General features: G+C 40.8%; 1 protein-coding gene across 1 annotated transcript in view; it reads right to left on the reverse strand.

Moving 5' to 3' along the window:
* The window catches only part of LOC309558474 (transmembrane protease serine 9-like), a 182,598-nt gene that overhangs the window by 68,797 nt on the left and 86,207 nt on the right, over window positions 1-27,594 (reverse strand). The window contains 1 exon segment of the mRNA XM_082261545.1: window positions 7,864-7,901. Within this exon segment, the coding sequence (XP_082117671.1) occupies window positions 7,864-7,901 (38 nt within the window).

Consider the following 27,594-nt stretch of genomic DNA (forward strand, 5'->3'; position numbering starts at 1 on the left):
ATGTGCCCCCATTAGAGTGCCCCCTTACATCATGTGTTCCCATCAGAGTGCCCCCTTACATCATGTGCCCCCATTAGAGTGCCCCCTTACATCATGTGTTCCCATCAGAGTGCCCCCTTACATCATGTGCCCCCTTACATCATGTGCCCCCTTACATAAATTGGCAGAGAGAGAGAGATGTCCCCAGAAGACCAGGATCTCCAAAATGGGTCCAAAGATATACAGTATTTAGCGATCACATCATTGCATGCCTTATGAAGGGGTCCTGTGTGGCTCCAAAACGTTGCGATTTGCTGTAATGATACTATCGCCAAATAAAGCTTTGGACCTATTTTGGAGATCTTGGTGTGCTGGTCATATCTCTCTCTGACTATTCACAGTTCCAGCCGGTGGTTGCTTCAGCTCCCACTTACATACACAGCCATCTCTAGTAATGTGTGCCTTGGGAATAGTGCATTGGAACCCTTACATAAATCATCCCCATCAGAGTGCCCCCCTACATGAATGGTCCCCATCACAGTGCCTACTGAAATGGATTTTCCCAAACAGAGTGACCCCTTATATGGATTTTCCCCATCAGAGTGCCCCCTTACATAAATTATACCCATCACACTGTTGGGAATAGTGCATTGGAAACCTTACATAAATTGTCCCCATCAAAGTGCCCCCTTACATTAATGGTCCCCATCACAGTGTACCCCAAAATTAATTTTCCCAGAGTGCCCCCTTACATGGATTTTCCCCATCAGAGTGCCCCCTTACATAAATTATACCCATCACAGTGTTGGAATAGTGCGTTGGAAACCTTACATAAATAGTCCCCAACAGAGTGTCCCCTTACATGAATTGTCCTCATCAGAGTGCCTCCTTACATGGATTTTCCCCATCAGAGTGCCCCTTTACATGAATTGTCCCCATCACACTGCCCCCTTACATAAATGGTCCCCATCCCAGTACCCCCTAAAAAATTGATTTTCCTAAACAGAGTGCCCCCTTACATGAATTGTCTTCATCAGTAGGCCTCCTTGCATGGATTTTCCCCATCAGAGTGCTCACTTAGATGGAGTTTACCCATTAGAGTGCTCCCTTACATAAATTATACCCATCACAGTGTTGGGAATAGTGCATTGGAACCCTTACATAAATCGTCCCCAACACCCGTACATGAATGGTCCCCATCACAGTGCCCCCTAAAATGGATTTTCCCAAACAGAGTGCCCCCTTACATGAATTCTGAACATCACAGTGCCTCCTTACATTAATTGTCCCCAAACAGAATGCCCCCTTACATAAATTATGCACATCATAGTGAACATCCCTCTCCTGGTCAAATTACCCCACCAGGCCAGGTGCCTACATTATCCTATGCAGATTAAATTGTATACAGAAATAGAATTGACATATCTAAGTAACAACGAACACAAACAGTATTTCCACTCAGCAACTAACAGATGACAGTGATTCAATTAACCTGAGCCAATTAACTAGTAGACTGCTGTCCTCGAGCTCTTGAAATACAATACACATTATCATAAGTGTAAACACAGAACCCACAGTATATAACAGGTGAGGAAATCAGCATATTCAACAATGTGTGGAAGACAGGTGGTTGAGCTGATGATATTAGCATCTGCTATGAGTCTGACTGTGTGAAGCAGTCTCTTATTGGCGATAGGCAGCTAGGCCTTTAACATGGATCCTAGATTCTTCATATATTCCTTGAGACATATTGTTGACAAATATTACTGTCCCATTTGAGTAATCCAAACCATATTCTGTTTCCATTAAGTCAAACATTTCCCTGGTCACCCCGTGTCCCTAATAGACACAGGGGGACCTACACCTAGGGAGCTAAAAGAGGGATTTCTCAAACTGTCGAAGGTAAGCTGGGTTCCACGCCCCCCCCAACCAAAGTGACTCCCATCACAATCCCAAATCCTATAAACTTTGAAGTCATATATTTAAGCTGACAGAGGACAGATGTCTGTTATGTTTACCATCTAAGTTGGTTAGTTTTAGTCCACAGAAAGGCAACCGCATCTCTCTACCTGGCATCTATTGCTAACTTTGCCACACAGGAGGACAAAAATATCGCCCTCTTCTCTTTTATCAATTATGATTATATTCAATTTATTATTTGCATTTGAAAAGTTTTGTAGAAAGTATTAAATCAACGTTTCTTTTCCAAATATAAGTTTTATTGAAGCAGGGAAAGGGAGACATCCAGAACAATATACAAGTAGTTTAGATGACAAATCAGTCATAAACATAAAAGAAAGCATTCTTGTACACACCAACGGTATGTTAATAACAGGTCCAGCACTTCCCTCGCTTGCTTTTATAGAAGTGAAATAAAAAAGAAGAGAGAAAGATGGAAAGGGGGCCAAGGGAGGAAGAAAGCGGCAAGAGAGGACGAGAGAGGGAGAAAAAAGGAGAAGAAAAAAAAAAAGGGGAGGGGGGGTAAAGGGTAGGGAGGGAGAAGGGCGTCCGGCAAGAGATGATCTAAATGGGAAAGCCCTAAATCAACGTTTTTATATTCCTGAAATTTGGTTGACTGTTACTAAACCACCTCCCAAAGACTTCCAAGCCCTTTCTACATTATGGTGCTGAAAAATGGTACCCCATATTCCCGGACAGGATGCAAATGTGTAATCTCTTCTTAGAAAAGGTAAAAAAAACATAAATTAAAGCCTTATGCAAAGTTAAAACTGTAAAGCTTTCCTTATATTGTATTTGCAGCCCTTTTTTTTTTCAAACAAGTTTATTATTAATGTAATAAAGGGATACAAGGTTTACAAACATCGCATGTACAACAACATGAAGGTACATCACATGAGTAACATTCGAATAACAAAACAAATTGAGACATTTTGTCACGTGCAAACTAGAAAGATAGTTGACTGCAAGTGTAATTATTATATTAGGAAAGTCCATTTATAGACACATGTGTATCCCGCTGAAACATAACAAATGGTTTGTCTGGTAAGTCACAGTACAGGTCTGAGAGGGGACATGATAGCAATTTATAAATACCGTATTTTCCGGCGTATAAGACGACTGGGCGTATTAGACGACCCCCCTAATTTTCATCTACCGGTAATACTTATACTTAGGTTACCTTTGAGATATTATACTCGGCGTATAAGACGACCCCCAATTTTTGGGGGATTTTTTTGAGGTTCAAAAGTAGTCTTATACGCCAGAAAATACAGTACCTCAATGGTGATCTCAGCATAGAAAAAAAAGCTATTCAAAATCAAAAGGATTGCATGAGGACTCAAGGGCATACAATGCGATTAGAGGAGAAGCGTTTTGACCTCAGGCAACACAGGGGGTTCTTTACTGTTAGGGCTACAAAATTGTGGAATTCCCTACCACAAGAGGTGGTTTCTGCGGGAAGTATGGCTACTTTCAAAAGACTCTTAGACGTACATCTCAAGGATCAGAACATTCAGGGGTATGAGAGATGATTATGGCCACACACACCTACACAGGTTGAACTGGATGGACTATTGTCTTTATTCAACCTCAACTACTATGTAACTATGTAACTATGTAAGGTCTGCATTTTGAAGAAGGGTGTACTATTCAATTAGTTGTCGAACAAAATGGATATGTGGGTACTTGTGTCCAGCACAAGTACTCAGGGAATTTTGACCTTGTAATGGGGGAGGTAAGGTTAGGTATGGGGTAGGTATGAAGAAGGGTTGAAAGTAGGTTATAAGGGGGGGGGGGATGCAGCCCTTGAATGTGTTACATTTAGGGCAGTGGTTCTCAACCAGGTTTCCTTGGAACCCTAAGGTTCCTCCAGAGGTTGCTAGAGGTTCCTTGATCAATGAGCAATTTATCTCTGATTACTGACTTAAGTAATTACTGACTTAAACCTGACCAAAAGAAGAGTCTAGTAGACATCCCAGATGTGATAAATTTGAAACACAAATGCGTGAATTATAATCGAATCAATAATATTATTTTATTATTTAATATATAATATATATAATAAAATCATATTATTGATTAGATTATAATTCATGCATTATATACTATATATAGATATATGTGTGTGTGTGTGTGTGTATATATATATATATATATATACATATATATATATATATATATGCACACACACACACACATATATATATATATATATATATATATATATATATATATATATATATATATATATATATATATATATATATATATATATATATATATATATATATATATACAATTATATTATTGATTCAATTATAATTCATGCGTTATATATATTATATATATATATATATACACACACACATATATCTATATATAATATATAATGCATGAATTATAATCTAATCAATAATATAATTTTATTATATATATTATATATTAAGTAATAAAATAATATTATTGATTCGATTATAATTCACGCGTGTTTCAAATTTATCACATCTGGGATGTCTACTAGACTCTTGTTTTGGTCAGGTTTAAGTCAGTAATTACTAAGAATTGTAGGCCTATAATACATAACGCCAAATTTCCATGAAAACAATTGTACCGCTTTTGGTATGTAATTCCTGACATAATCATACCGCCAGGGAGGTTAAGGGTTCCTCCACCTTGAAAAGGTTAAGAAATGCTGATTTTGGGGATAGAGAAACTGATTTGTTTCCCTGGAATTTCCATTCTTGCAAAACATATTGAATTCAATAAGAAAGGAGAAGTTTCTGACTCACTCCAGTAATTGTATAATAATACATGCTTTCCATTTGATACAGTATATTAATACTCTGTATCACTAAGCCAAAACAGCCAATGTTACAATGCAATAGAATATATTTCCTTTGTAAGAACAAAACCTCCTAACCCCTGGCTATATTATGTTGCAGCACAATTGCAACAGTAAATTTGCCCCAGATTTGCTGCTCTACAGCCAGAGGAAAAATACTCCCTTCCCAAAAAATATTCAATGCAATATATTTCCTTTGTAAGAACAAAAGCATTTTCTTAATAAATAAAAGCAAAGAGTAGAGATTGTCTTATTTTCGAGCAAGCTTTGTTCAAGCATGTAAAATATAGTGACTAGGTGGCTGGAGGTGTGATTGCCATCATCCCTAAAAAAACATGAAAAACATATCAGATCCTCAAAATGGGGGATTTTTTAGGGAATCCAAGCAAATTTGTAAAAAAAACAAAAAAAAAAAAACAAAATTGAAATTTTATTAATGAGATATGTTATAGAAGAGAACAAATCACAATCAGAGAATAAAAGCACACAATATATATGTATGAGATATTGACATGAATAAAGATAATTGTAAATTAACTCAAGTGACAAAAATGGCGTTTCTCGAGCTCAGCTGAAGGACAGCCGAGATGTGATCACAGCATGGGAAAATCCAACGTGTTTTGATGTGAAAAACAATACAAATTCTTCTTCAGGTATTTTTCTGTAATTTTTTTTTCAAAAAGATAATTTAGTATGAATGCATCCATAGGTAAAAGACCTCCCAGCCAGGACTGGACGTTATAAAAAGGATCACAGAAGATAAAATTCCATTGCGAACCCCGATTGATAGTAAAAAAAGGGGGAGCCGAGGCAGTTATATCAATGATAAGCCTGCAGCATTAGAGTCCACCCAAACTTGGAGAGGACGGAGAATGGCAATAGAGGCAATCCCCGTCCTGGAGACGCCCGAAATAGCCTCCAACGCCATTCTCGGTCCTCTCCTCATGCGGAAGAGAGGAATTAGACACTCTTTGGTCTCTGGACTGCCAAACCTGGTTCTCTGCTATCCATATTAGATTGAGAGGGTTTAGAGTCCACAAGCATTAGAGTCCACCCAAACTTGGAGAGGACCGAGAATGGCGTCGGAGGCAATCTGCGTCCTGCAGATGCCGGAAATTGCCTCTGACGCCATTCACTGTCCTCTCCTTATGCGGAAGAGAGGGATTAGATACTGTTTGGTCTCCAGGCTGCCAAGCCTGGTTCTCTTCTATCCATATTAGATTTGGAGGGTTTAGAGTCCACAAGCATTAGAGTCCACCCAAACATGGAGAGGACCGAGAATGGCGATAGAGACAATCCCCATCCTGGAGACACCGGGGATTGCCTCCGATGCCATTCTCAGTCCTATCCTTGTGCGGAAGAGAGGAATTAGACATTCTTTCGTCTCTGGACTGCCAAGCCTGGTTCTCTGCTATCCATATTAGATTAGGAGGGTTTAGAGTCCACAAGCATTAGAGTCCACCTAAACTTGGAGAGGACCGAGAATGGCGATAGAGACAATCCCCATCCTGGAGACACCGGGGATTGCCTCCAATGCCATTCTCAGTCCTCTCCTTGTGCGGAAGAGAGGAATTAGACATTCTTTGGTCTCTGGACTGCCAAGCCTTGTTCTCTGCTATCCATATTAGATTTGGAGGGTTTAGAGTCCACAATCATTAGAGTCCACTCTAACTTGGAGAGGACAGAGAATGGCGTCGGAGGCAATCCCCATCCTGGAGACACCGGGAATTGACTCCGATGCCATTCATGGTCCTCTCCTCATGCGGAAGAGAGGAATTAGACACTCTTTGGTCCCTGGACTACCAAGCCTGGTTCTCTGCTATCCATATTAGATTTGGAGGGTTTAGAGTCCACAAGCATTAGAGTCCACCCAAATTTGGAGAGGCCTGAGAATGGCTTTAGAGGCAATTCCTGTCCTGGAGACTCCGGGAATTGCCTCCGAAGCCATTCATGGTCCTCTCCTCATGCGGAAGAGAGGAATTAGCCACTCTTTGGTCCCTGGACTACCAAGCCTGGTTCTCTGCTATCCATATTAGATTTGGAGGGTTTAGAGTCCACAAGCATTAGAGTCCACCCAAATTTGGAGAGGACCGAGAATGGCGTTAGAGGCAATTCATGTCCTGGGGACGCCGGGAATTGCCTCCAAAGCCATTCATGGTCCTCTCCTCATGTGGAAGAGAGGAATTAGACACTCTTTGGTCCCTGGACTACCAAGCCTGGTTCTCTGCTATCCATATTAGATTTGGAGGGGTTAGAGTCCACAAGCATTAGAGTCCACCCTAACTTGGAGAGGACAGAGAATGGCGTTAGAGGCAATCCCCATCCTGGAGCTAATTAGTCACTATTTGGTCTCTGGACTGCCAAGCCTGGTTCTCTGCTATCCATATCAGATTTGGAGGGTGCCCTTCCTCTGACTGGCTCTTTAGCCACCCAAGTTTGGGTGAACTCTAATGTGTTCACATCTCGGCTGTCCTTCAGCTGAGCTCGGGAAACACCATTTTTGGCACTTGAGTTAATTTACAATTTTTTTATTCATGTCAATAATATCTCATAAGTATAGATTGTGTGCTTTTATTCTCTGATTTTGGTTTGTTCTCTTCTATAACAAATATCAATAATAACATTTCTAATTTTATACAAATTTATTTGGATTGCCTTAAAATTTCCCCATTTTGAGGATCTGGTATGTTTTTCAAGCTTTGCTTAAGCATCTCAGCAGGTGATATTGACAGTTACCAATTTGGAAAAAAACATTGCCAAAGATGCAAATTGATAGTTCTTCAGTAAATCAATGTAGCTAAAAATCCCTCCAGTCATACCATACAATGATCAGGACTCTCAAAAGCTTCTAAATAAATAGAATGTAAAAGAGTAGATTGTCTTGTTTTCTAGCAATTGCTTCCTAAGCAGCTTATTAAATTCTCACTTCGCAAACATTTCGCCAAGAGCAAAAACCAATCAATCATTCTCAAGTCAACAAAGAATTTTTACACAGAAAGATCCCGGATATGATAAGGGAAGCTCATTGTTTAAATTCTTAGTTTGGCAACCCCAAAGAGACCTTGTCCTGTCAGCAGACTTACCTGTGGTTATTAGAATGAGTACAGCGAGCATTCCCATCCTGGAGGATATTCAGCAAATCTCGCTCTCTCTCACTGTTAAGAACACTATTTTCATGAATTTGAACCTTTTCAGCTTCCTCATTCTTCATAACAATGTAGTTTGGATAGAAAAGAGATCTAGTTGTCTTTCCGGTCCGCCCTGTCTTGGTCGGACATTCCATATATACCACCTATAATACTGGCCTGGGTGATAGATTGCTCAAATGCTGACATAATGCATTGCTGGAGGTAAGGGGGGGGGGGGGGAAGGGCTTATTTGTCTTGGTGTCAGAAGATTAGTTCTTTTTTAGCGCAGTACAATGAGAGGTGGCTTTGGTGTAAGACTGGCTATAGACGGGTCAGTGTTTCATCCAATTCAACATATAAAATACCCTACCCTCGTTCCCCGGCGGGTCCAGAAAAATGTAAAAGTGCCTCCTAATGGAAGAAAATGTATATATATTATTCAAAATGGAATGATAAATATATATATATATATATATATATATAAATTTTCCTACATTAGGAGACACTTTTACATTTTCCTTGACACGCCGGGGAACAAGGGTAGGGTATTTTCATGGGAAGCCGACATCATTTGCTAACCCAACTCTTTAAGCACTGGCAGCGAGGGTAGGGTTATTTCACGGGAAGCCGTTGTAATGTTAAAAAACCCTACCCCGTGAAAATTCCCTACCTCGTCACTTCCGGTGTGAGCCGATCATTTACTGCCTGAGCATGCGAACTGGGAAGAGGCTCAGCTGATGCATGACGTACGCGCACCAGAAGTGATGAAGGTAGGGAATTTTCACAGGGTAGGGTTTTTTAACATTACACCGATTCACACTGCCGCGATACGGGAAAACCCTGTGATTCAGTGCCAGTTCCTACATTGCACCAGAATTGCACACTGGTTCACACTGAGACCTGTGAATCGCTGTCAATGTAAAGTTAATGACACCCCCAGATTGGTTTGCAGATCGCAGTGCGAATTGTGAAATGGTGCAGGAATCGGATCACATATGTGTGAACACCCATGCATTCTGATTCCAGTGAGAACCAAAAAAAGGGTCCTTCAACATTTTCAAGCGAATGCAATATATTTGCATCGCACAGACATCACATGGGATCTGCACAGCAATGCGGTGCGAATCACATGCGATGTCTGGCATCGCACTAGTGTGAACCGGCACTCACTGGCTTCAAACATGCTTGGGATAAACATAGATCTATACTCAGACAACAAAAAAACGAAAACACGTATAAATTAAAAAATAAAGAAAAAAAAATGAGCAGACTTAAAGGATGACTTGATCTTTTTTATGTTTCTATGTGGTTGTTGAAAATTGAAAATTTGAAAATTTAAAACATTTTCCTATTTATAGAAATTATTTTGAAAAAGTCCAATTTCCTGGCCAATGAAATGTAAATATGCAGCCAGGGATCCCAAATATTTTCATGGCATCATCAAGGATTCCACGCCTATTCCCAGGATCTGATATTTAATGAGGATACTGCAATGGGTCATGAGTGATAAGGGGTTACATTGATGGGTTATTGATTATGGATTTACAAGTTTCAATAACACAATTGACTTTGAATTGATATTAAAAAACATTAGAGGTTTTTTAATTTAAAAAAAAATGTTCTTTGGGGTCTCCTGACACCGGCCCTTGGCAATGGGGGGGTCCCCAAATAAAAGACGGGAATGTAAAGCGTACAAAAGTAGGATGAAAAACATAAATAACAACAACGAATATAAACAATTGTGTTAGACTCGGTTCACATTGGCGCGACTTGTCAGACGACTTGTCAGCCTGACAAGTCGCGCTCAGTCGCGGTCCATTGACCGCTACAGGACCGGTTCTAATAGGAGCGACACAAGTCACTCCGACTTAGAAAAAGGGTCCTGTACTATTTCGGGGCGACCTCGGAGTGACTTGCATAGACTTCCATTATGTGAAAGTCCCCCCGAAGTCGTGGTGGACTGACAAGTCGCCTCCCGAAGTAGTAAGGAGTCGTGTCGCCCCAGTGTGAACCGACTATTAACATTTATTAGTGTTGCAAAATTGAATAAAAACCACCATCCATTTGTTAAAAGACATAAACCTCAAATGCAGTTAGAGCATATTATTTCCTTTATATAGAAGTAATTATAAAGCATCAGCATGTAGAATATAACTTATATACAGGAGATAGCTACAAAATCAGCAAAAAAAAAAAAAAAAAAAAAAGTAATACTATCATATACATTATTATATTAAATGCAAAACATGGAGCCATTCATAAATCAAGTGTTATTTTTTTTTTTATTGTATTGATTTTTCTATTGTTAATAATAAGCTTTTTCTAAGGCGTCTGTGTATTTATTTGTTCTTAAATCTTTGGGGGGAATGAGTAATACGCTGCATTGTTCTTACCTGGTATCGCTTTCAAAAGCTCAAAAATATTGTTTGCACACCTGATACTACCTTTAACCTATTTTCCAACGTATCGGTAATTCTCTTCTAAAGGTTTTTCCTGAAAAGTCAGTCTGAAATTCTTTATATAGATACTGTATTCCCCCCTTGAGAAAATTAGCAGAACTCAACATAAGTGATGAGCCTTGAGTTCAATTCAACCAGGATTCAACGAGCTTTTATAAACTTCAGATGGTGAATCTGAACCCCATTGAAATAAATAGGGGCCATAGGCAAGGGGGTGTCAATAAATAACATGGGTATAGGCACTGCCCAAGGGAACGTGTACTAATGCCAAAAAAAAAAAAGAAGAAAAATTCCATGTGGCAGGAAGAAGGATTTTTTTTTTTTTTTTTTTAAAGCACTGACATTTACAAAGAAAAAAGAGTTTTAAATAGTTTTAACAGAAAAATTACATTTCCCCCAGCTTTAAAAGAAAAAAAGCACACTGATCTCCAAAAAAAATGCATAAATTCATAGGGGTATGTATTGAAATGGAACTGTGAAGTCTATTTGCCTTTTTTTTTTTTTTCTTTTTTTAGAAGCCAACAACAAAGTTTTCTTTGCCAGCAATTTAAACTGTCATTTTTTTAAATTTTATTTCTTAATGCCATATTTGCTTGTAGCACATGGTACAGCAAGAATAAGAAAACACAATACACATAGAGCCCCCCCCCAAAATAAAAAAAAAAGAAATAAAATAAATGCAAAAGCAGACCCTTTCAGTCTAGTATATATTTTAAGGGGGGCTTGACACAAATAAAAGTGTGAGATCCCCAAAAAAATCCATACCAGACCTTTAATTAAAGCGCACTGCCCGGTTGGCCAGAAAAGCGAGGGGGGGGGGCAAACTTGTGCCCCCCCCTGGCAAAGCACCTTATTCCCATGTTGATGAGAAAAAGGTCCTCTTCCCCCAAACCCCCCATGATGGTATCTGGGGATCCTCCTTTATTAGTAATGGAACCCCCAGATACAATTCCCACGTTGGTGATGGATTTCCAATAAGTGCATTTTTTAGGGATTTATTTTTTTTTTTTGTTATTACAGAACTTGGCAAGCATTTGGGTGTCTTTATTTATAGATTCAATTTTTTTTCTTTTTTAAATAGGAACACTTTTTCACATACAGGGAGCCAATATCTGAGTACCCCTTATTATCCAGATTCTGATAAGCTCCCTACCTGCGGACTCCCAAAACTACTGGCAAGAATGCTATACCAGAGGAGGTTCCATGCTGAGGGTAATGGAGATAACGTAAACACCCTGAAGGAGGGATTCTGTGTATAGATTATGCACTGACACCTTTGCTGCCATTGTGCAATGTGCTGGGTGTTCAGTGTGACCCTGCGCCTTTAAGGAGGGGTGGGCTCCCTCCAGTCACCTGTCCTCCATCTATCTCATCAGAATGCATGTGCTTCCATTGTGGAGACTCTTTAAAGGTAGAGTTAGGGACTGCAGATATCAGGGTGCCTTGTCGTGGCCTGCAGCTTACGCATATATTTGCAAATGTGTGCAACTAAACCCCTGTTTTTAACGCATACTGTTAGACAGGTTAATTTGGCTGGTTGCTGGCTGGTTGGTAAGTAGTGACTGGAAATACCTTTGCTTTTTTGATTTACATTGTGATCAGCTGTGATTGGATACAGCTGATCACATGATAAAGGGCTGTTGTGATTGGCCTTTAAAGTGATAGTAAAGGCTTGGGTTTTTTTTTTTTTTGTTTAAAAATAACAAACATGCTATACCTACCTGCTCTGTGTAATGATTTTGAACAGAGCAGCCCTGATCCTCCTTTTCTTGGGTCCCTTGCCGGTGCTCCTGGCCCCTCCCTCCTGCCCCGTAGCAAGCAGCTTGCTATGGAGGCACCCATGCCTAACCACTGCTCTGTGTGTCCATTCAGACACAGAGACGCAGCTCAGCTCTGCCCGCTCTCGCTCCTTATTGGCTCACTGACTTTGAATGACAGCAACGGACGACAATCAGGTTTTTATCTTGATGCATAGAATCAAGATAATCAAGAATGCAAGAGATGTATGAGGGTTTTTTTTTTTTTTAGATTCATACCTAGGTGGATGCTGCATCTGTCCCCTGGCACCTCTACACTGAGAACCGAGCTATCGAACACCGCCGATCGCTCGGTTCTGACAGCTCCCTGAGCAGAGAGCTTCTGACTGTCAGTCTCCGGTTCTCTACCCCCTCCTTGATCACTGGAGTGCTGGGCTGAGAAGGGGCGGGATCAGCCAGCTCAGACTCTCAATGGCTCACTGAGAGGCTGAGCCGAGTGCCGTTCCAGGTATGTGAGCAGATCCCGACTCTATGGTTGTGATAATGCCCAAGCCTGGACCGACTCTGTGGCATCAGCAGAGATCGGACTTCAGCCCGCTGTCTGCTGAAAATGGGTCACAGGAGTGCAGAACGAACTGTGATCCACAGGAGAAATACAACCAAATGAGCTTTGTCTGTACATCTCCTTTAAGATAAAAAAACATTCTGCCTTTAGAACCTATTTAACCCTGATCTTTGGTCAGCGACCACAGAGCACGCCGGACGTGCACCACAGTGGGCGCGCGGGGGCATGGTTCTGGGAGGATGTCTATGAACACCCTCACAGAACTGGACTACCATGCTGTAGTCATTATTTGGCATTTTCTAGCATGGTCTTTGTGACGGAATCCGGAACATCCCGACTGGGTATCTCCGCCAAGAATCTGCTTCCTTAGCTCTGGAACACGAGATGATCGAGATCCGTGAATTTGGATATAGTTACCCCAAGAACTAGACAGTACACGTTTTGGAGTCAAACCAGAATCAAACTGTTTATTGAAACACAAAGAACAAAGAAATATACACTCTGGGACAACCCCTCCCCCTTAGAGCCAATCCACACACCCATAAACATCCCATAATAAGCTTACTCAAGGCAGACAGGAACAATAGAAGAACAATGGACTGCAGGTATTCAACAATAACACACCCCCACCCCACTAGCAAGGGTCTATGAAATGCTTTTGCAATATCCTAATAATCTGCAATATATCTTTATGTATTTCCTGAGGGACACTGTTCAGAAATATTATTGTCCCAAGTAAAAGAGGCCCCTCACTCTTTCAACACAAACCACACATATAGAACCCAGGATAACCTGGGGGGGTAACATGAAATGCGGAGTCTGGTGTGGTTGTACAGTGAGTCTGATTAGTGTAGACCCGACTGGGGTTCTTTGTCACCCTGTGCCTCTAATAGACCCAGGGTGACTTACACATAAGAGGCACCGGGGAAGCTGTACAAGTAGTCTCCCAACCTCCCTAAAGCTATCTGGATTCCACAAGCCCCCCAACCAAAGTGACTCACGTCACAGTCTTCAAGAGGATGCTTCAACCACTTCAGCCCCAGAAGGTTTTACCCCCTTCCTGACCAGGCGATTTTTTTGCGATACTGCACAGCCTTGCTTCAACTGAAAATTGTGCAGTCGTGCAACAACGTACCCAAGGAAAATTTATGTTCTTTTTTTCCTACAAATAAAGCTTTTTTTGATCTCCTTTGCATTTTTTATTTTTTATTTTTTGCGCTATAAACAATAAAATTAAATTTTTTTTTTCTTTCTGCTTAAAAACATTACCAAATAAAAAAATGTAAAAAATCACTTCTTTGTCAATTTAGGCCAATATGTATTCTGCTACATGTTTTTGGTAAAACAAATCCCGATAAGCGTATATTGATTGGTTTGCGCAAAAGTTATCACGTCTTCAAACTATAGGACTGATTTATGGAATTTTATTATTTTTTTTTTTTTTACAAGTGATCAGTGATTGTTAGCGAGGCTGCGTCATATCGGCAGACAAATCTGACACTAAGTGACCCTTTTTTTTGGGGATCAGTGACACCAATACAGTGATCAGTGCTAAGAAAAGATTCCAAGTGGTTAAAACAATGTCATGCGGTTACACATGCGGTTACACAATGTCATACATAACACCTGACAGTGGAGAAGAGCATATTCTGAAAAACATAGACAGCTGAGATCCAACGCGTTTCGAAAATGGTGAGGTCAAATTCTTCCTCAGGGGTCTATATGAGCATAGCTTTGTATAGATGTCTCCAATCACAGATGCTTAGATGTTTAGAATGAAACAACCGTATATTTAAAAGAACCAAACCAGAGTATTTTATACAAGGCTGAAATCGGTCAGTACCAGAACAGGCCACAAGCCAGGATCCAGGTGACCCCCCAGCGTCCAAAAGGGGCATAAGTGAGAGACCTCCACCTGTCTCTGGAGTATCTGCAAAGTACTTGATACATGATGCAGAGGGGTTAATTGTGCAAGGTGATCCACAGACCAGTACCAGAAGGGAGGCCAATGCAGTATATGACTCAAAGGCCTCCCTGACCTGGACAGTTGGGGAGAGAGAGTGGTGGCTTCTGACACGAGCCCTCTTATTTCTTTGGCTTGGCTGGCATCTCCTCTATGGTGTGACGCAGATTGGCAGGTGACTCTGCACCTTCCTCTCCCCTTGGTGGGCCTATAATCCATCTACAGCTCTCCCCAGCATTTAAGGGTCCAGGTTCTCTTTAACCACTTCCGCCCTGCTTACATTGCTGCTACTGTGGCAATGTGGCACGATCCCGTCCAGCGACGTAGACCTACGTCGATGGACTCCGCCCCTTGGGGGCGGCGCTCGCACGCCGCCGGAGGCTCGCTCCCGCTGTGTTCAGTCACTGCGGGAGTCGGGCCAGGGGAGGAGCAGCGGCGATCGCCGCTGCTCTGCCCCGATCGTCGGCAAATCGAGTGCGGATCTCCATAGTGACAGGGACTGACAGATCGGAGTGTCCAGCATAGCTGGACATCCGATCTGTCCTTCTGTCACTCATTCACCTCCCCCCCCACACGTCAGTAAGCACCAGGCATACATTAACCCCTCCCTCTCCAATAAAATTAACCCCTTCCCTGCCAGTGTCATTTTTACAGTAACAGTGCATATATATAGCACTGATTACTGTAGTAATGTCACTGGTACCCCCAAAAGTGTCAAAAATGTCAGTCAAGGGTCCGATCTGTCCGCCGCAATGTCGCAGTCCCGCAAAAAAAATCGCAGATCGCCGCCATTACGCGTTAAAAAAAACCCACCAAAAATTACAGAAATCTTTCCCTTAGTTAGTAAACGCAATAACTTTTGCGCAAACCAATCAAAATACGCTTATTGCGATTTTTTTTACCAAACATAGGTAGCAGAAAACAAATTGGCCAAAAATTAAAAAAAAATTTGATTTTTACATTTTTTTTGGGAGGAATTTCATATAAAAAAATGTTAAAAATATTGTTATTTTTTCAAAATAAACGCTCTTTTTTTGTTTATAGCGCAAAAAGTAAAAATCGCACAGGTGATCAAATACCACCAAAAGAAAGCTCTGTTTGTGGGAAAAAAGGACGTAAATTTCGTTTGGGTATGGCGTCGCACGACCGCTCAATTGTCAGCTAAATTCGCACAGCGCCGAATCGCAAAAAGTGGCCTGGACGGAAGACAGCAAAATCCTCCGGTGGTAAAGTGGTTAAGAATGTTCACTTTTGAAAAATGTCCGTCAGACTCCTGAAGAAGCTATAGTGAAGATGGTGAAACATATAGAGCAGACATACTCAAGTGCTTTCTTATGCTTATACTTATTTTAAAAGAATTGTCTCTGTAAATTCCTGAATAAAGTATTTTTTTTTTATGAAAAAATTAGATTTTTCTCCATCTTATATTATCATTAGCACCTCTAAAGTCCCACTTCCACACCCATTTGTAGCTATTGTTATATACTATTTTATATAATTTTTCCTTTGGGTGGTTGAGTTCAAATCAGTTTTGTCTAACTCAGTTTCTCCAAATAATGGAAAGACATGAACAAAGTGCTAAGAGCAACATTGTTTACCGTACAAAAAATGGTCACTTCCCCCACCTATAACTGGTCTTTAACATTGTCTACCGCTTTGCCAAAAGGGTTGCACTATGAACGCCATATATTAAAGATTATACATAAAAAAGGGGGATAAGGAGTAGAGGTAAACAACAAAAAGAAAGGGAAAAAAAAGGAAAAAAAACTAGATCAGATAACAATAGAAAGTGTTACGTTTGATGCATTTGCATCTGTGTCTTCTTTTTTAACTATTTTGTATACATGTATTAATAAAATTATTATATTTTAAATGTTTTTTTATTTATCTATTTATGCCAATCAACTCCTGCCTACAAAGTCCCAGGTTGGGTGTCTCCTCAAAATACACGGTTCCCTGCGGGGCTCACTCAGGGCCTGATGTATTGGAACACCAATACCATTTATATACTCTTCTCTCATAGATCAGATAACATTTAATAGAAATCTGACAACTTGTGGGTCTACCACCTCTTTGGAAGGTCGGAGGAGGTTTAAGACAGCCACATGCATAGGGCATCCTTACATAAATTAAAGTCCAGTAACTATCCTAAAAATGATTATAGCTGTATAGTCAAGTGCAATCAACCATTCTTACATGTAATATATGGAGATATAAGAACAGAAGAAAATATAAGAGGGGAAAAGGAGTAGAAGACCAAGTGGAAAGTGAAAGCAGAAAAGAAAAAAAAAAAAGTAATGTTCCACTCGACCTTCCTTCCACAGCCTCTAAAGTACCCCAACGTACATTAGTGAATGCAAAAACCTAATATGGGGGTTCCAAACTCTTTCAAATGTAGCTTGCTTGTCCTGTAGAATGCTGGCCAGTTTTTTGGTGAAGCATGATCTAAGATATTTTGATTTTAATGGTTGCATAGTTTATCTCTGGAGTTTAAAAACTCCAAGCAGGTGTATGGCGCTGCCAATATACCAAATCTTCTGTATACTTAATCCTCCATACACATCTCCACAAGTGTAAAGTGCAAAATAAACAATCTTAAATGTAATAAATAGTGTTGGACTCGTAAAGTGCTAAGTGCAATGATCCTGTGCTATGTGTATTATAAATCAATAAATCCGTGATAAGTGACCCCTTTAGGGTAAACAATCACACTATCAATCCACTTAAAGTAACCATATGCCAACACAAATAGAAATATAAATATGTAAATAGTGATATACTGATGAAAAGTGGGTGTGGTATATAAAAAAAGGTGATAAAAATCATAAAAAATATATGTTGAAAATATATAAAAATATATAAATATATATAAACACCTATATAAATCTGTAGGAGGAATGGCATAAACAACTTTAAAACACTGTAAAAACTAGCAGCAGATGTATAGAGACAACCATAAATTATAGCAGCATTAATCAAAATAATATAAGAACCAATAGGTCATAAACATTTAAAACAAAATGGATTATGAGTCCATAAATATAAGGTGCAAACAAAGTGACTTCAGTGCAGGTGCATTCAAATGCTGTTTTGAGGGTGCCCGGATTCCAGTGACCACTCTGTGCTCCCCGCACCCTTAGGACCACACTCACCGACAATAATCACCCCTGCAGGGTAATTTATGGTTGTCTCTATACATCTGCTGCTAGTTTTTACAGTGTTTTAAAGTTGTTTATGCCATTCCTCCTACAGATTTATATAGGTGTTTATATATATTTATATATTTTTATATATTTTCAACATATATTTTTTATGATTTTTATCACCTTTTTTTATATACCACACCCACTTTTCATCAGTATATCACTATTTACATATTTATATTTCTATTTGTGTTGGCATATGGTTACTTTAAGTGGATTGATAGTGTGATTGTTTACCCTAAAGGGGTCACTTATCACGGATTTATTGATTTATAATACACATAGCACAGGATCATTGCACTTAGCACTTTACGAGTCCAACACTATTTATTACATTTAAGATTGTTTATTTTGCACTTTACACTTGTGGAGATGTGTATGGAGGATTAAGTATACAGAAGATTTGGTATATTGGCAGCGCCATACACCTGCTTGGAGTTTTTATTTTCATACTATATATCTTCGGAAATATAGTTTAACAGGTGGGCAGCAGCCATTACGAATAAGGAATCTATTCATATCCTAAGCGCGGATTTATATATATCATATCTCTGGAGTTTCCCACGCTAAGGCTATATAAGTCTCAGCAGCTGGAAGGATGAAAAAAAACGAAAGTTCTGGAGTGTTTGGGAATCTTGTCCAAAAGGTCACTGAGGAGTGGCATTTTTGGCCATAATAACATGCCCAGACGACGTCTTTTGATGACGAAACGCGTAGGTGGCACCAGACGCAACGTCAACACGCCCCCATCCGTGCCGGCCTTTACTATACCACTCTGTTGTGAAGACGCGGGACGCCGCGGTCGGACCTTCAGCCATGTTTCTGTGATGTGCCTGTATTTGCTTGATGCTTTGTAAGTTGCCTTTTTAATAAACTTTGCCTGTTTTTTTTTTTTATGAGATTACGCTATGGTCCTTTTGCCTTACTTTCCATATACGCCTGTATCCACCTGATTACTGTGGGAATTGGACCCTTCTGAATACCGTGTCCCTGATGAAATTGGAGTCTATCTATACTGTGTCCCTGATGAGATTGGAGTCTATCCGTTTACCCTAAGCCTGTGAGGCAATTTCATTAATTTGATTGGCCATGTTGTTCTGGTAAGCTGCCTCCCCATCATTACTGCACAGTGGTGTCCCTTGCCTGCACTTCCCTGTGGTGGTCACAAGAAGAATTTCACTATTTTTCTTGGAATTAAGCCTTTATTCTTTGGACTTGATTTCCACCCTCACTGTGTATCAGACTTTTTTTATACACCTTGTATTGTCAATTAATTCTTTATTCACTATTTACATCATACATGGTAATATTCATTTGTTTTGTATTTATATTTTTATTAGCGCTGCACTATTTTTTATCCATAATAACACTGGTCAGTAAATATATAAGAATGAATATTCTGGTCCAGAATCATTGAACCTTCAGATAAGACCACCACACATGATATATAGTACTCTCTTTCCAACACCCCCTATAGCATAGGGGCAAATCATCCAGATACATTTTGGTGATTCTGGATGGGACTAGGAGAAAGCACTCTGTAATTTGCCTCAGCAATCGTAGTATTCAAGATTCGTCCGAAGAAAAGGAAAACCTTTCAATTGGAATACAAATAGCAAAAAAAAAAAAAACACAAAAAACTGAAATAAGTATTTACACTTTTTAGACTCTATCCAAAATAAAATTAAAAATGGCTGTAGATCTTCTTTAACCTGACCAAAAAGTTAGACATCTTAACACTTTCTGACCAGCTCAAGATGCTTGCAGGATACTCAGGTGATACAAGAGATCTCTGTTAATGCTGTGCAGAAAGGTGAGGATTATTCCCAGTGATCTGTCATCCATCAGTATGAGGCCACCATGATTTTTTTTTTTCTTTTGAGGAATTTTTATTGATTTTATAAATGAAAAAAAAAAAGTTACTGACAGCGTCTCAATTAGAACACAATACAACTAAATAGTAAAGTGAGTAGCAGAGCAGCACAGATGAAAAATCAATAACATCTTAGAAATCAATAAAGTAAGTTAACATTGAGATTTAGACAACCATGAGGTCAACAGCTGGCAGAATCTCTCCTAAGCAAAGTAGTAATCATGTCCTAATGCTAAGAGTTTTCCATGGGTATAATTTGTTCTAATGGTGCTTTTCCACTGCATGGAACCGAACGGTTCGGCTCGCTTTTGTGCTTTTCCACGGCATGGTACGGTGTAGGAACGGTTTGGTACAGCGGCGCTTTTCCACTACATGGAACCGAACAGTACGGCTCTCTAAACAGTACCATAAACAGTACCACCTCAGTTGTGGTTCCAAGAGGGCCGTACCGGTACCATATCCCACAATCCTTTGCATGCAGCCTTGACTGTTTGTCACTACTTGCCACTGATTGGTCAGAGAATCGTTGTTATCCCACCCACTTACTTTAGTACTACTTTAGTGGAAAAGCAAACCGTACCGAACTGTTCCAACACCGTACCATGCGGTACCATGCACTGGAAAACCAAACCGGGCCAAGTGGAGCCAAGCCGGTACTTGCAGTGGAAAAGTGCCATAAGTCACCAATAAATCTTGAGGAGCTTGTCAGGTGGTTTAAATTTGACATTTATGGACACCTCAAAGGAAACTTGTTGTCACAGAGACATGAAGTGTACCACTTCTAATCTCTGCATCTGCAAATCCTATTTGGCTGGCATTTTTTAATGACTATCTGTCCCAAATAAGTAATATAAATGATTAATTGTTTGATCTCTAACATACATGACTCAGAAAGTGCTAAAACCTCCATGTTTTATTCTTGACTAGTGTTGAGCGAACACGGACTGTATTATTCGTGTTCGTACCGAATAATTGGATTTTTTGTACCCGAACACGGACACGGACACTTTACTGTATGTTCGGGTAAAAATCCGTGTTCGGTCGTTTTATTTCCGGGTTTTGCATGCTTTGGCGCTCTTTTCATGGCGGGCTTTCAACAGCCAATCAACAATCGTTTAACTGGTGTGCCTTAAGCCATCCCAGCCATGCCTGCAAATGTCTCAGTAGCTGTGATTGGCCGTCTGAAGCATGTGACCAAGTCTTTATAAGTTCGAGGCAGCCGCAGCGGCGTCATTATGCTGCTTAGATTCAGGGACAGAGCACACATCAACGTGCTGGCTGCTGATTAGGGAAAGATAGGCAGGAAAAAACCATTTGTGTCCGGATAGAATTGAGGGACAGGTCGGAGTGTTTAGGCAGGGCGAGTTGTAGGCATTTTAGGGATAGAGTCTGCTGAATTATATAGGGTCAGTGTCTTCTACAAACTACAATCGATATTGCTGTGTGGGGGGTGGGGTGAATCTGCACTCAATCCTGATCTACGATCTCTTCTCAATCCTGTTAGGGACAGAGTCTGCTGAATTTTAGGGAAACTGTGTTCTACAAACTACAATCGATATTGCTGTGTGGGGGGTGGGGTGAATCTGCACTCAATCCTGATCTACGATCTCTTCTCAATCCTGTTAGGGACAGAGTCTGCTGAATTTTAGGGAAACTGTGTTCTACAAACTACAATCGATATTGCTGTGTGGGGGGTGGGGTGAATCTGCACTCAATCCTGATCTACGATCTCTTCTCAATCCTGTTAGGGACAGAGTCTGCTGAATTTTAGGGAAACTGTGTTCTACAAACTACAATCGATATTGCTGTGTGGTGTGGGATTGGAGATAGGCAGGTGTCAGTGATCCACATCCATTTTTCTGTGTGTGAGCTGCAGTGAACACAATCTTTTTGGGCTGCAGTGAACACAATCTTTTTGGGCTGCAGTGAACACAATCTTTTTGGGCTGCAGTGAACACAATCTTTTTGGGCTGCAGTGAACACAATCTTTTTGGGCTGCAGTGAACACAATCTTTTTGGGGTGCAGTGAACAAAATCTTTTTGGGGTGCAGTGAACACAATCCTTTTTGGTGTGCAGTGAACACAATCTTTGTGGGGTGCAGTGAACAAAATCCTTTGTGGGGTGCAGTGAACACAATCTTTTTGGGGTGCAGTGAACAAAATCCTTTTTGGGGTGCAGTGAACAACATCCTTTTTGGGGTGCAGTGAACACAATCTTTTTGGGGTGCAGTGAACAAAATCCTTTGTGGGGTGCAGTGAACACAATCTTTTTGGGGTGCAGTGAACACAATCTTTTTGGGGTGGAGTGAACAACATCCTTTTTGGGGTGCAGTGAACAAAATCCTTTTTGGGGTGCAGTGAACAAAATCATTTTTGGGGTGCAGTGAACACAATCTTTTTGGGGTGCAGTGAACACAATCTTTGTGGGGTGCAGTGAACACAATCTTTTTGGGGTGGAGTGAACAACATCCTTTTTGGGGTGCAGTGAACAAAATCCTTTTTGGGGTGCAGTGAACAACATCCTTTTTGGGGTGCAGTGAACACAATCTTTTTGGGGTGCAGTGAACACAATCTTTGTGGGGTACAGTGAACAGAATCTTTGTGGGGTGCAGTGAACACAATCTTTGGGGGGTACAGTGAACACAATCTTTGTGAGGTGCAGTGAACACAATCTTTGTGGGGTGCAGTGAACACAATCATTGTGGGGTGCAGTGAACTCAATCTTTGTGGGGTACAGTGAACACAATCTCATACTGAAGGTTTGAGGGTGCTGCCTGTTCCATACTCCCCCTACTCCTCATCTAGCCTTTTAGGGGTACAAACAATAGTAATTGGGGCCTAGTGTGGTTGTGTACGTGTGATATACATACACTTTTTTGGGATCATATTTTCTATTCCGCTATTTAATCAAAAACCTTTGGGGATCAGTTAAATTGGGGGATAGTCTGTGTTGGTACGTGTGAGAGAGATCCACCTTTCCAAGTTGTTGGGGTTCATCTCATACTTCTGAAGGTTTGAGGGTGCTGCCTGTTCCATACTCCCCCCTACTCCTAGCCTTTTAGGGGTACAAACAATAGTAATTGGGGCCTAGTGTGGTTGTGTACGTGTGATATACATACACTTTTTTGGGATCATATTTTCTATTCCGCTATTTAATCAAAAACCTCTGGGGATCAGTTAAATTGGGGGATAGTCTGTGTTGGTACGTGTGAGAGAGATCCACCTTTCCAAGTTGTTGGGGTTCATCTCATACTTCTGAAGGTTTGAGGGTGCTGCCTGTTCCATACTCCCCCTACTCCTAGCCTTTTAGGGGTACAAACAATAGTAATTGGGGCCTAGTGTGGTTGTGTACGTGTGATATACATACACTTTTTTGGGATCATATTTTCTATTCCGCTATTTAATCAAAAACCTCTGGGGATCAGTTAAATTGGGGGATAGTCTGTGTTGGTACGTGTGAGAGAGATCCACCTTTCCAAGTTGTTGGGGTTCATCTCATACTTCTGAAGGTTTGAGGGTGCTGCCTGTTCCATACTCCCCCTACTCCTAGCCTTTTAGGGGTACAAACAATAGTAATTGGGGCCTAGTGTGGTTGTGTACGTGTGATATACATACACTTTTTTGGGATCATATTTTCTATTCCGCTATTTAATCAAAAACCTCTGGGGATCAGTTAAATTGGGGGATAGTCTGTGTTGGTACGTGTGAGAGAGATCCACCTTTCCAAGTTGTTGGGGTTCATCTCATACTTCTGAAGGTTTGAGGGTGCTGCCTGTTCCATACTCCCCCTACTCCTAGCCTTTTAGGGGTACAAACAATAGTAATTGGGGCCTAGTGTGGTTGTGTACGTGTGATATACATACACTTTTTTGGGATCATATTTTCTATTCCGCTATTTAATCAAAAACCTTTGGGGATCAGTTAAATTGGGGGATAGTCTGTGTTGGTACGTGTGAGAGAGATCCACCTTTCCAAGTTGTTGGGGTTCATCTCATACTTCTGAAGGTTTGAGGGTGCTGCCTGTTCCATACTCCCCCTACTCCTAGCCTTTTAGGGGTACAAACAATAGTAATTGGGGCCTAGTGTGGTTGTGTACGTGTGATATACATACACTTTTTTGGGATCATATTTTCTATTCCGCTATTTAATCAAAAACCTCTGGGGATCAGTTAAATTGGGGGATAGTCTGTGTTGGTACGTGTGAGAGAGATCCACCTTTCCAAGTTGTTGGGGTTCATCTCATACTTCTGAAGGTTTGAGGGTGCTGCCTGTTCCATACTCCCCCTACTCCTAGCCTTTTAGGGGTACAAACAATAGTAATTGGGGCCTAGTGTGGTTGTGTACGTGTGATATACATACACTTTTTTGGGATCATATTTTCTATTCCGCTATTTAATCAAAAACCTCTGGGGATCAGTTAAATTGGGGGATAGTCTGTGTTGGTACGTGTGAGAGAGATCCACCTTTCCAAGTTGTTGGGGTTCATCTCATACTTCTGAAGGTTTGAGGGTGCTGCCTGTTCCATACTCCCCCTACTCCTAGCCTTTTAGGGGTACAAACAATAGTAATTGGGGCCTAGTGTGGTTGTGTACGTGTGATATACATACACTTTTTTGGGATCATATTTTCTATTCCGCTATTTAATCAAAAACCTCTGGGGATCAGTTAAATTGGGGGATAGTCTGTGTTGGTACGTGTGAGAGAGATCCACCTTTCCAAGTTGTTGGGGTTCATCTCATACTTCTGAAGGTTTGAGGGTGCTGCCTGTTCCATACTCCCCCCTACTCCTAGCCTTTTAGGGGTACAAACAATAGTAATTGGGGCCTAGTGTGGTTGTGTACGTGTGATATACATACACTTTTTTGGGATCATATTTTCTATTCCGCTATTTAATCAAAAACCTCTGGGGATCAGTTAAATTGGGGGATAGTCTGTGTTGGTACGTGTGAGAGAGATCCACCTTTCCAAGTTGTTGGGGTTCATCTCATACTTCTGAAGGTTTGAGGGTGCTGCCTGTTCCATACTCCCCCCTACTCCTAGCCTTTTAGGGGTACAAACAATAGTAATTGGGGCCTAGTGTGGTTGTGTACGTGTGATATACATACACTTTTTTGGGATCATATTTTCTATTCCGCTATTTAATCAAAAACCTCTGGGGATCAGTTAAATTGGGGGATAGTCTGTGTTGGTACGTGTGAGAGAGATCCACCTTTCCAAGTTGTTGGGGTTCATCTCATACTTCTGAAGGTTTGAGGGTGCTGCCTGTTCCATACTCCCCCTACTCCTAGCCTTTTAGGGGTACAAACAATAGTAATTGGGGCCTAGTGTGGTTGTGTACGTGTGATATACATACACTTTTTTGGGATCATATTTTCTATTCCGCTATTTAATCAAAAACCTCTGGGGATCAGTTAAATTGGGGGATAGTCTGTGTTGGTACGTGTGAGAGAGATCCACCTTTCCAAGTTGTTGGGGTTCATCTCATACTTCTGAAGGTTTGAGGGTGCTGCCTGTTCCATACTCCCCCTACTCCTAGCCTTTTAGGGGTACAAACAATAGTAATTGGGGCCTAGTGTGGTTGTGTACGTGTGATATACATACACTTTTTTGGGATCATATTTTCTATTCCGCTATTTAATCAAAAACCTCTGGGGATCAGTTAAATTGGGGGATAGTCTGTGTTGGTACGTGTGAGAGAGATCCACCTTTCCAAGTTGTTGGGGTTCATCTCATACTTCTGAAGGTTTGAGGGTGCTGCCTGTTCCATACTCCCCCTACTCCTCATCTAGCCTTTTAGGGGTACAAACAATAGTAATTGGGGCCTAGTGTGGTTGTGTACGTGCGAGATACATACACTTTTTTTGATCATATTTCCTATTCCGCTATTCAATAAAAACCTTTGGGGATCAATTAAATTGCGGGATAGTCTGTGTCGGTACGTGTGAGATCCACCTTTCCAAGTTTTTGGGGTTCATCTCATACTTCTGAAGCTTTGAGGGTGCTGCCTGTTCCATACTCCTCCTCCTCCTCATCCATCCTTTTAGGTGTACAAACAATAGTAATTGGGGCCTAGTGTGCTTCTGTACGTGTGAGATACATACACATTTTTTGATCATATTTCCTATTCCGCTATTCAATAAAAACCTTTGGGGATCAATTAAATTGCGGAATAGTCTGTGTCGGTACGTGTGAGATCCACCTTTCCAAGTTTTTGGGGTTCATCTCATACTTCTGAAGCTTTGAGGGTGCTGCCTGTTCCATACTCCTCCTCCTCCTCATCCATCCTTTTAGGTGTACAAACAATAGTAATTGGGGCCTAGTGTGTTTCTGTACGTGCGAGATACATACACTTTTTTTGATCATATTTCCTATTCCGCTATTCAATAAAAACCTTTGGGGATCAATTAAATTGCGGGATAGTCTGTGTCGGTACGTGTGAGATCCACCTTTCCAAGTTTTTGGGGTTCATCTCATACTTCTGAAGCTTTGAGGGTGCTGCCTGTTCCATACTCCTCCTCCTCCTCATCCATCCTTTTAGGTGTACAAACAATAGTAATTGGGGCCTAGTGTGCTTCTGTACGTGTGAGATACATACACATTTTTTGATCATATTTCCTATTCCGCTATTCAATAAAAACCTTTGGGGATCAATTAAATTGCGGGATAGTCTGTGTCGGTACGTGTGAGATCCACCTTTCCAAGTTTTTGGGGTTCATCTCATACTTCTGAAGCTTTGAGGGTGCTGCCTGTTCCATACTCCTCCTCCTCCTCATCCATCCTTTTAGGTGTACAAACAATAGTAATTGGGGCCTAGTGTGTTTCTGTACGTGCGAGATACATACACTTTTTTTGATCATATTTCCTATTCCGCTATTCAATAAAAACCTTTGGGGATCAATTAAATTGCGGGATAGTCTGTGTCGGTACGTGTGAGATCCACCTTTCCAAGTTTTTGGGGTTCATCTCATACTTCTGAAGCTTTGAGGGTGCTGCCTGTTCCATACTCCTCCTCCTCCTCATCCATCCTTTTAGGTGTACAAACAATAGTAATTGGGGCCTAGTGTGCTTCTGTACGTGTGAGATACATACACATTTTTTGATCATATTTCCTATTCCGCTATTCAATAAAAACCTTTGGGGATCAATTAAATTGCGGGATAGTCTGTGTCGGTACGTGTGAGATCCACCTTTCCAAGTTTTTGGGGTTCATCTCATACTTCTGAAGCTTTGAGGGTGCTGCCTGTTCCATACTCCTCCTCCTCCTCATCCATCCTTTTAGGTGTACAAACAATAGTAATTGGGGCCTAGTGTGCTTCTGTACGTGTGAGATACATACACATTTTTTGATCATATTTCCTATTCCGCTATTCAATAAAAACCTTTGGGGATCAATTAAATTGCGGAATAGTCTGTGTCGGTACGTGTGAGATCCACCTTTCCAAGTTTTTGGGGTTCATCTCATACTTCTGAAGCTTTGAGGGTGCTGCCTGTTCCATACTCCTCCTCCTCCTCATCCATCCTTTTAGGTGTACAAACAATAGTAATTGGGGCCTAGTGTGTTTCTGTACGTGTGAGATACATACACTTTTTTTGATCATATTTCCTATTCCGCTATTCAATAAAAACCTTTGGGGATCAATTGAATTGCGGGATAGTCTGTGTCGGTACGTGTGAGAGAGATCCACCTTTCCAAGTTGTTGGGGTTCATCTCATACTTCTGAAGGTTTGAGGGTGCTGCCTGTTCCATACCCCCCCTACTCCTCATCTAGCCTTTTAGGGGTACAAACAATAGTAATTGGGGCCTAGTGTGGTTGTGTACGTGCGAGATACATACACTTTTTTTGATCATATTTCCTATTCCGCTAT

The sequence above is a fragment of the Pelophylax lessonae genome (assembly GCF_965119305.1).
Source record: "Pelophylax lessonae genome assembly, chromosome: 6".
NCBI classification, from domain to species: domain Eukaryota; kingdom Metazoa; phylum Chordata; class Amphibia; order Anura; family Ranidae; genus Pelophylax; species Pelophylax lessonae.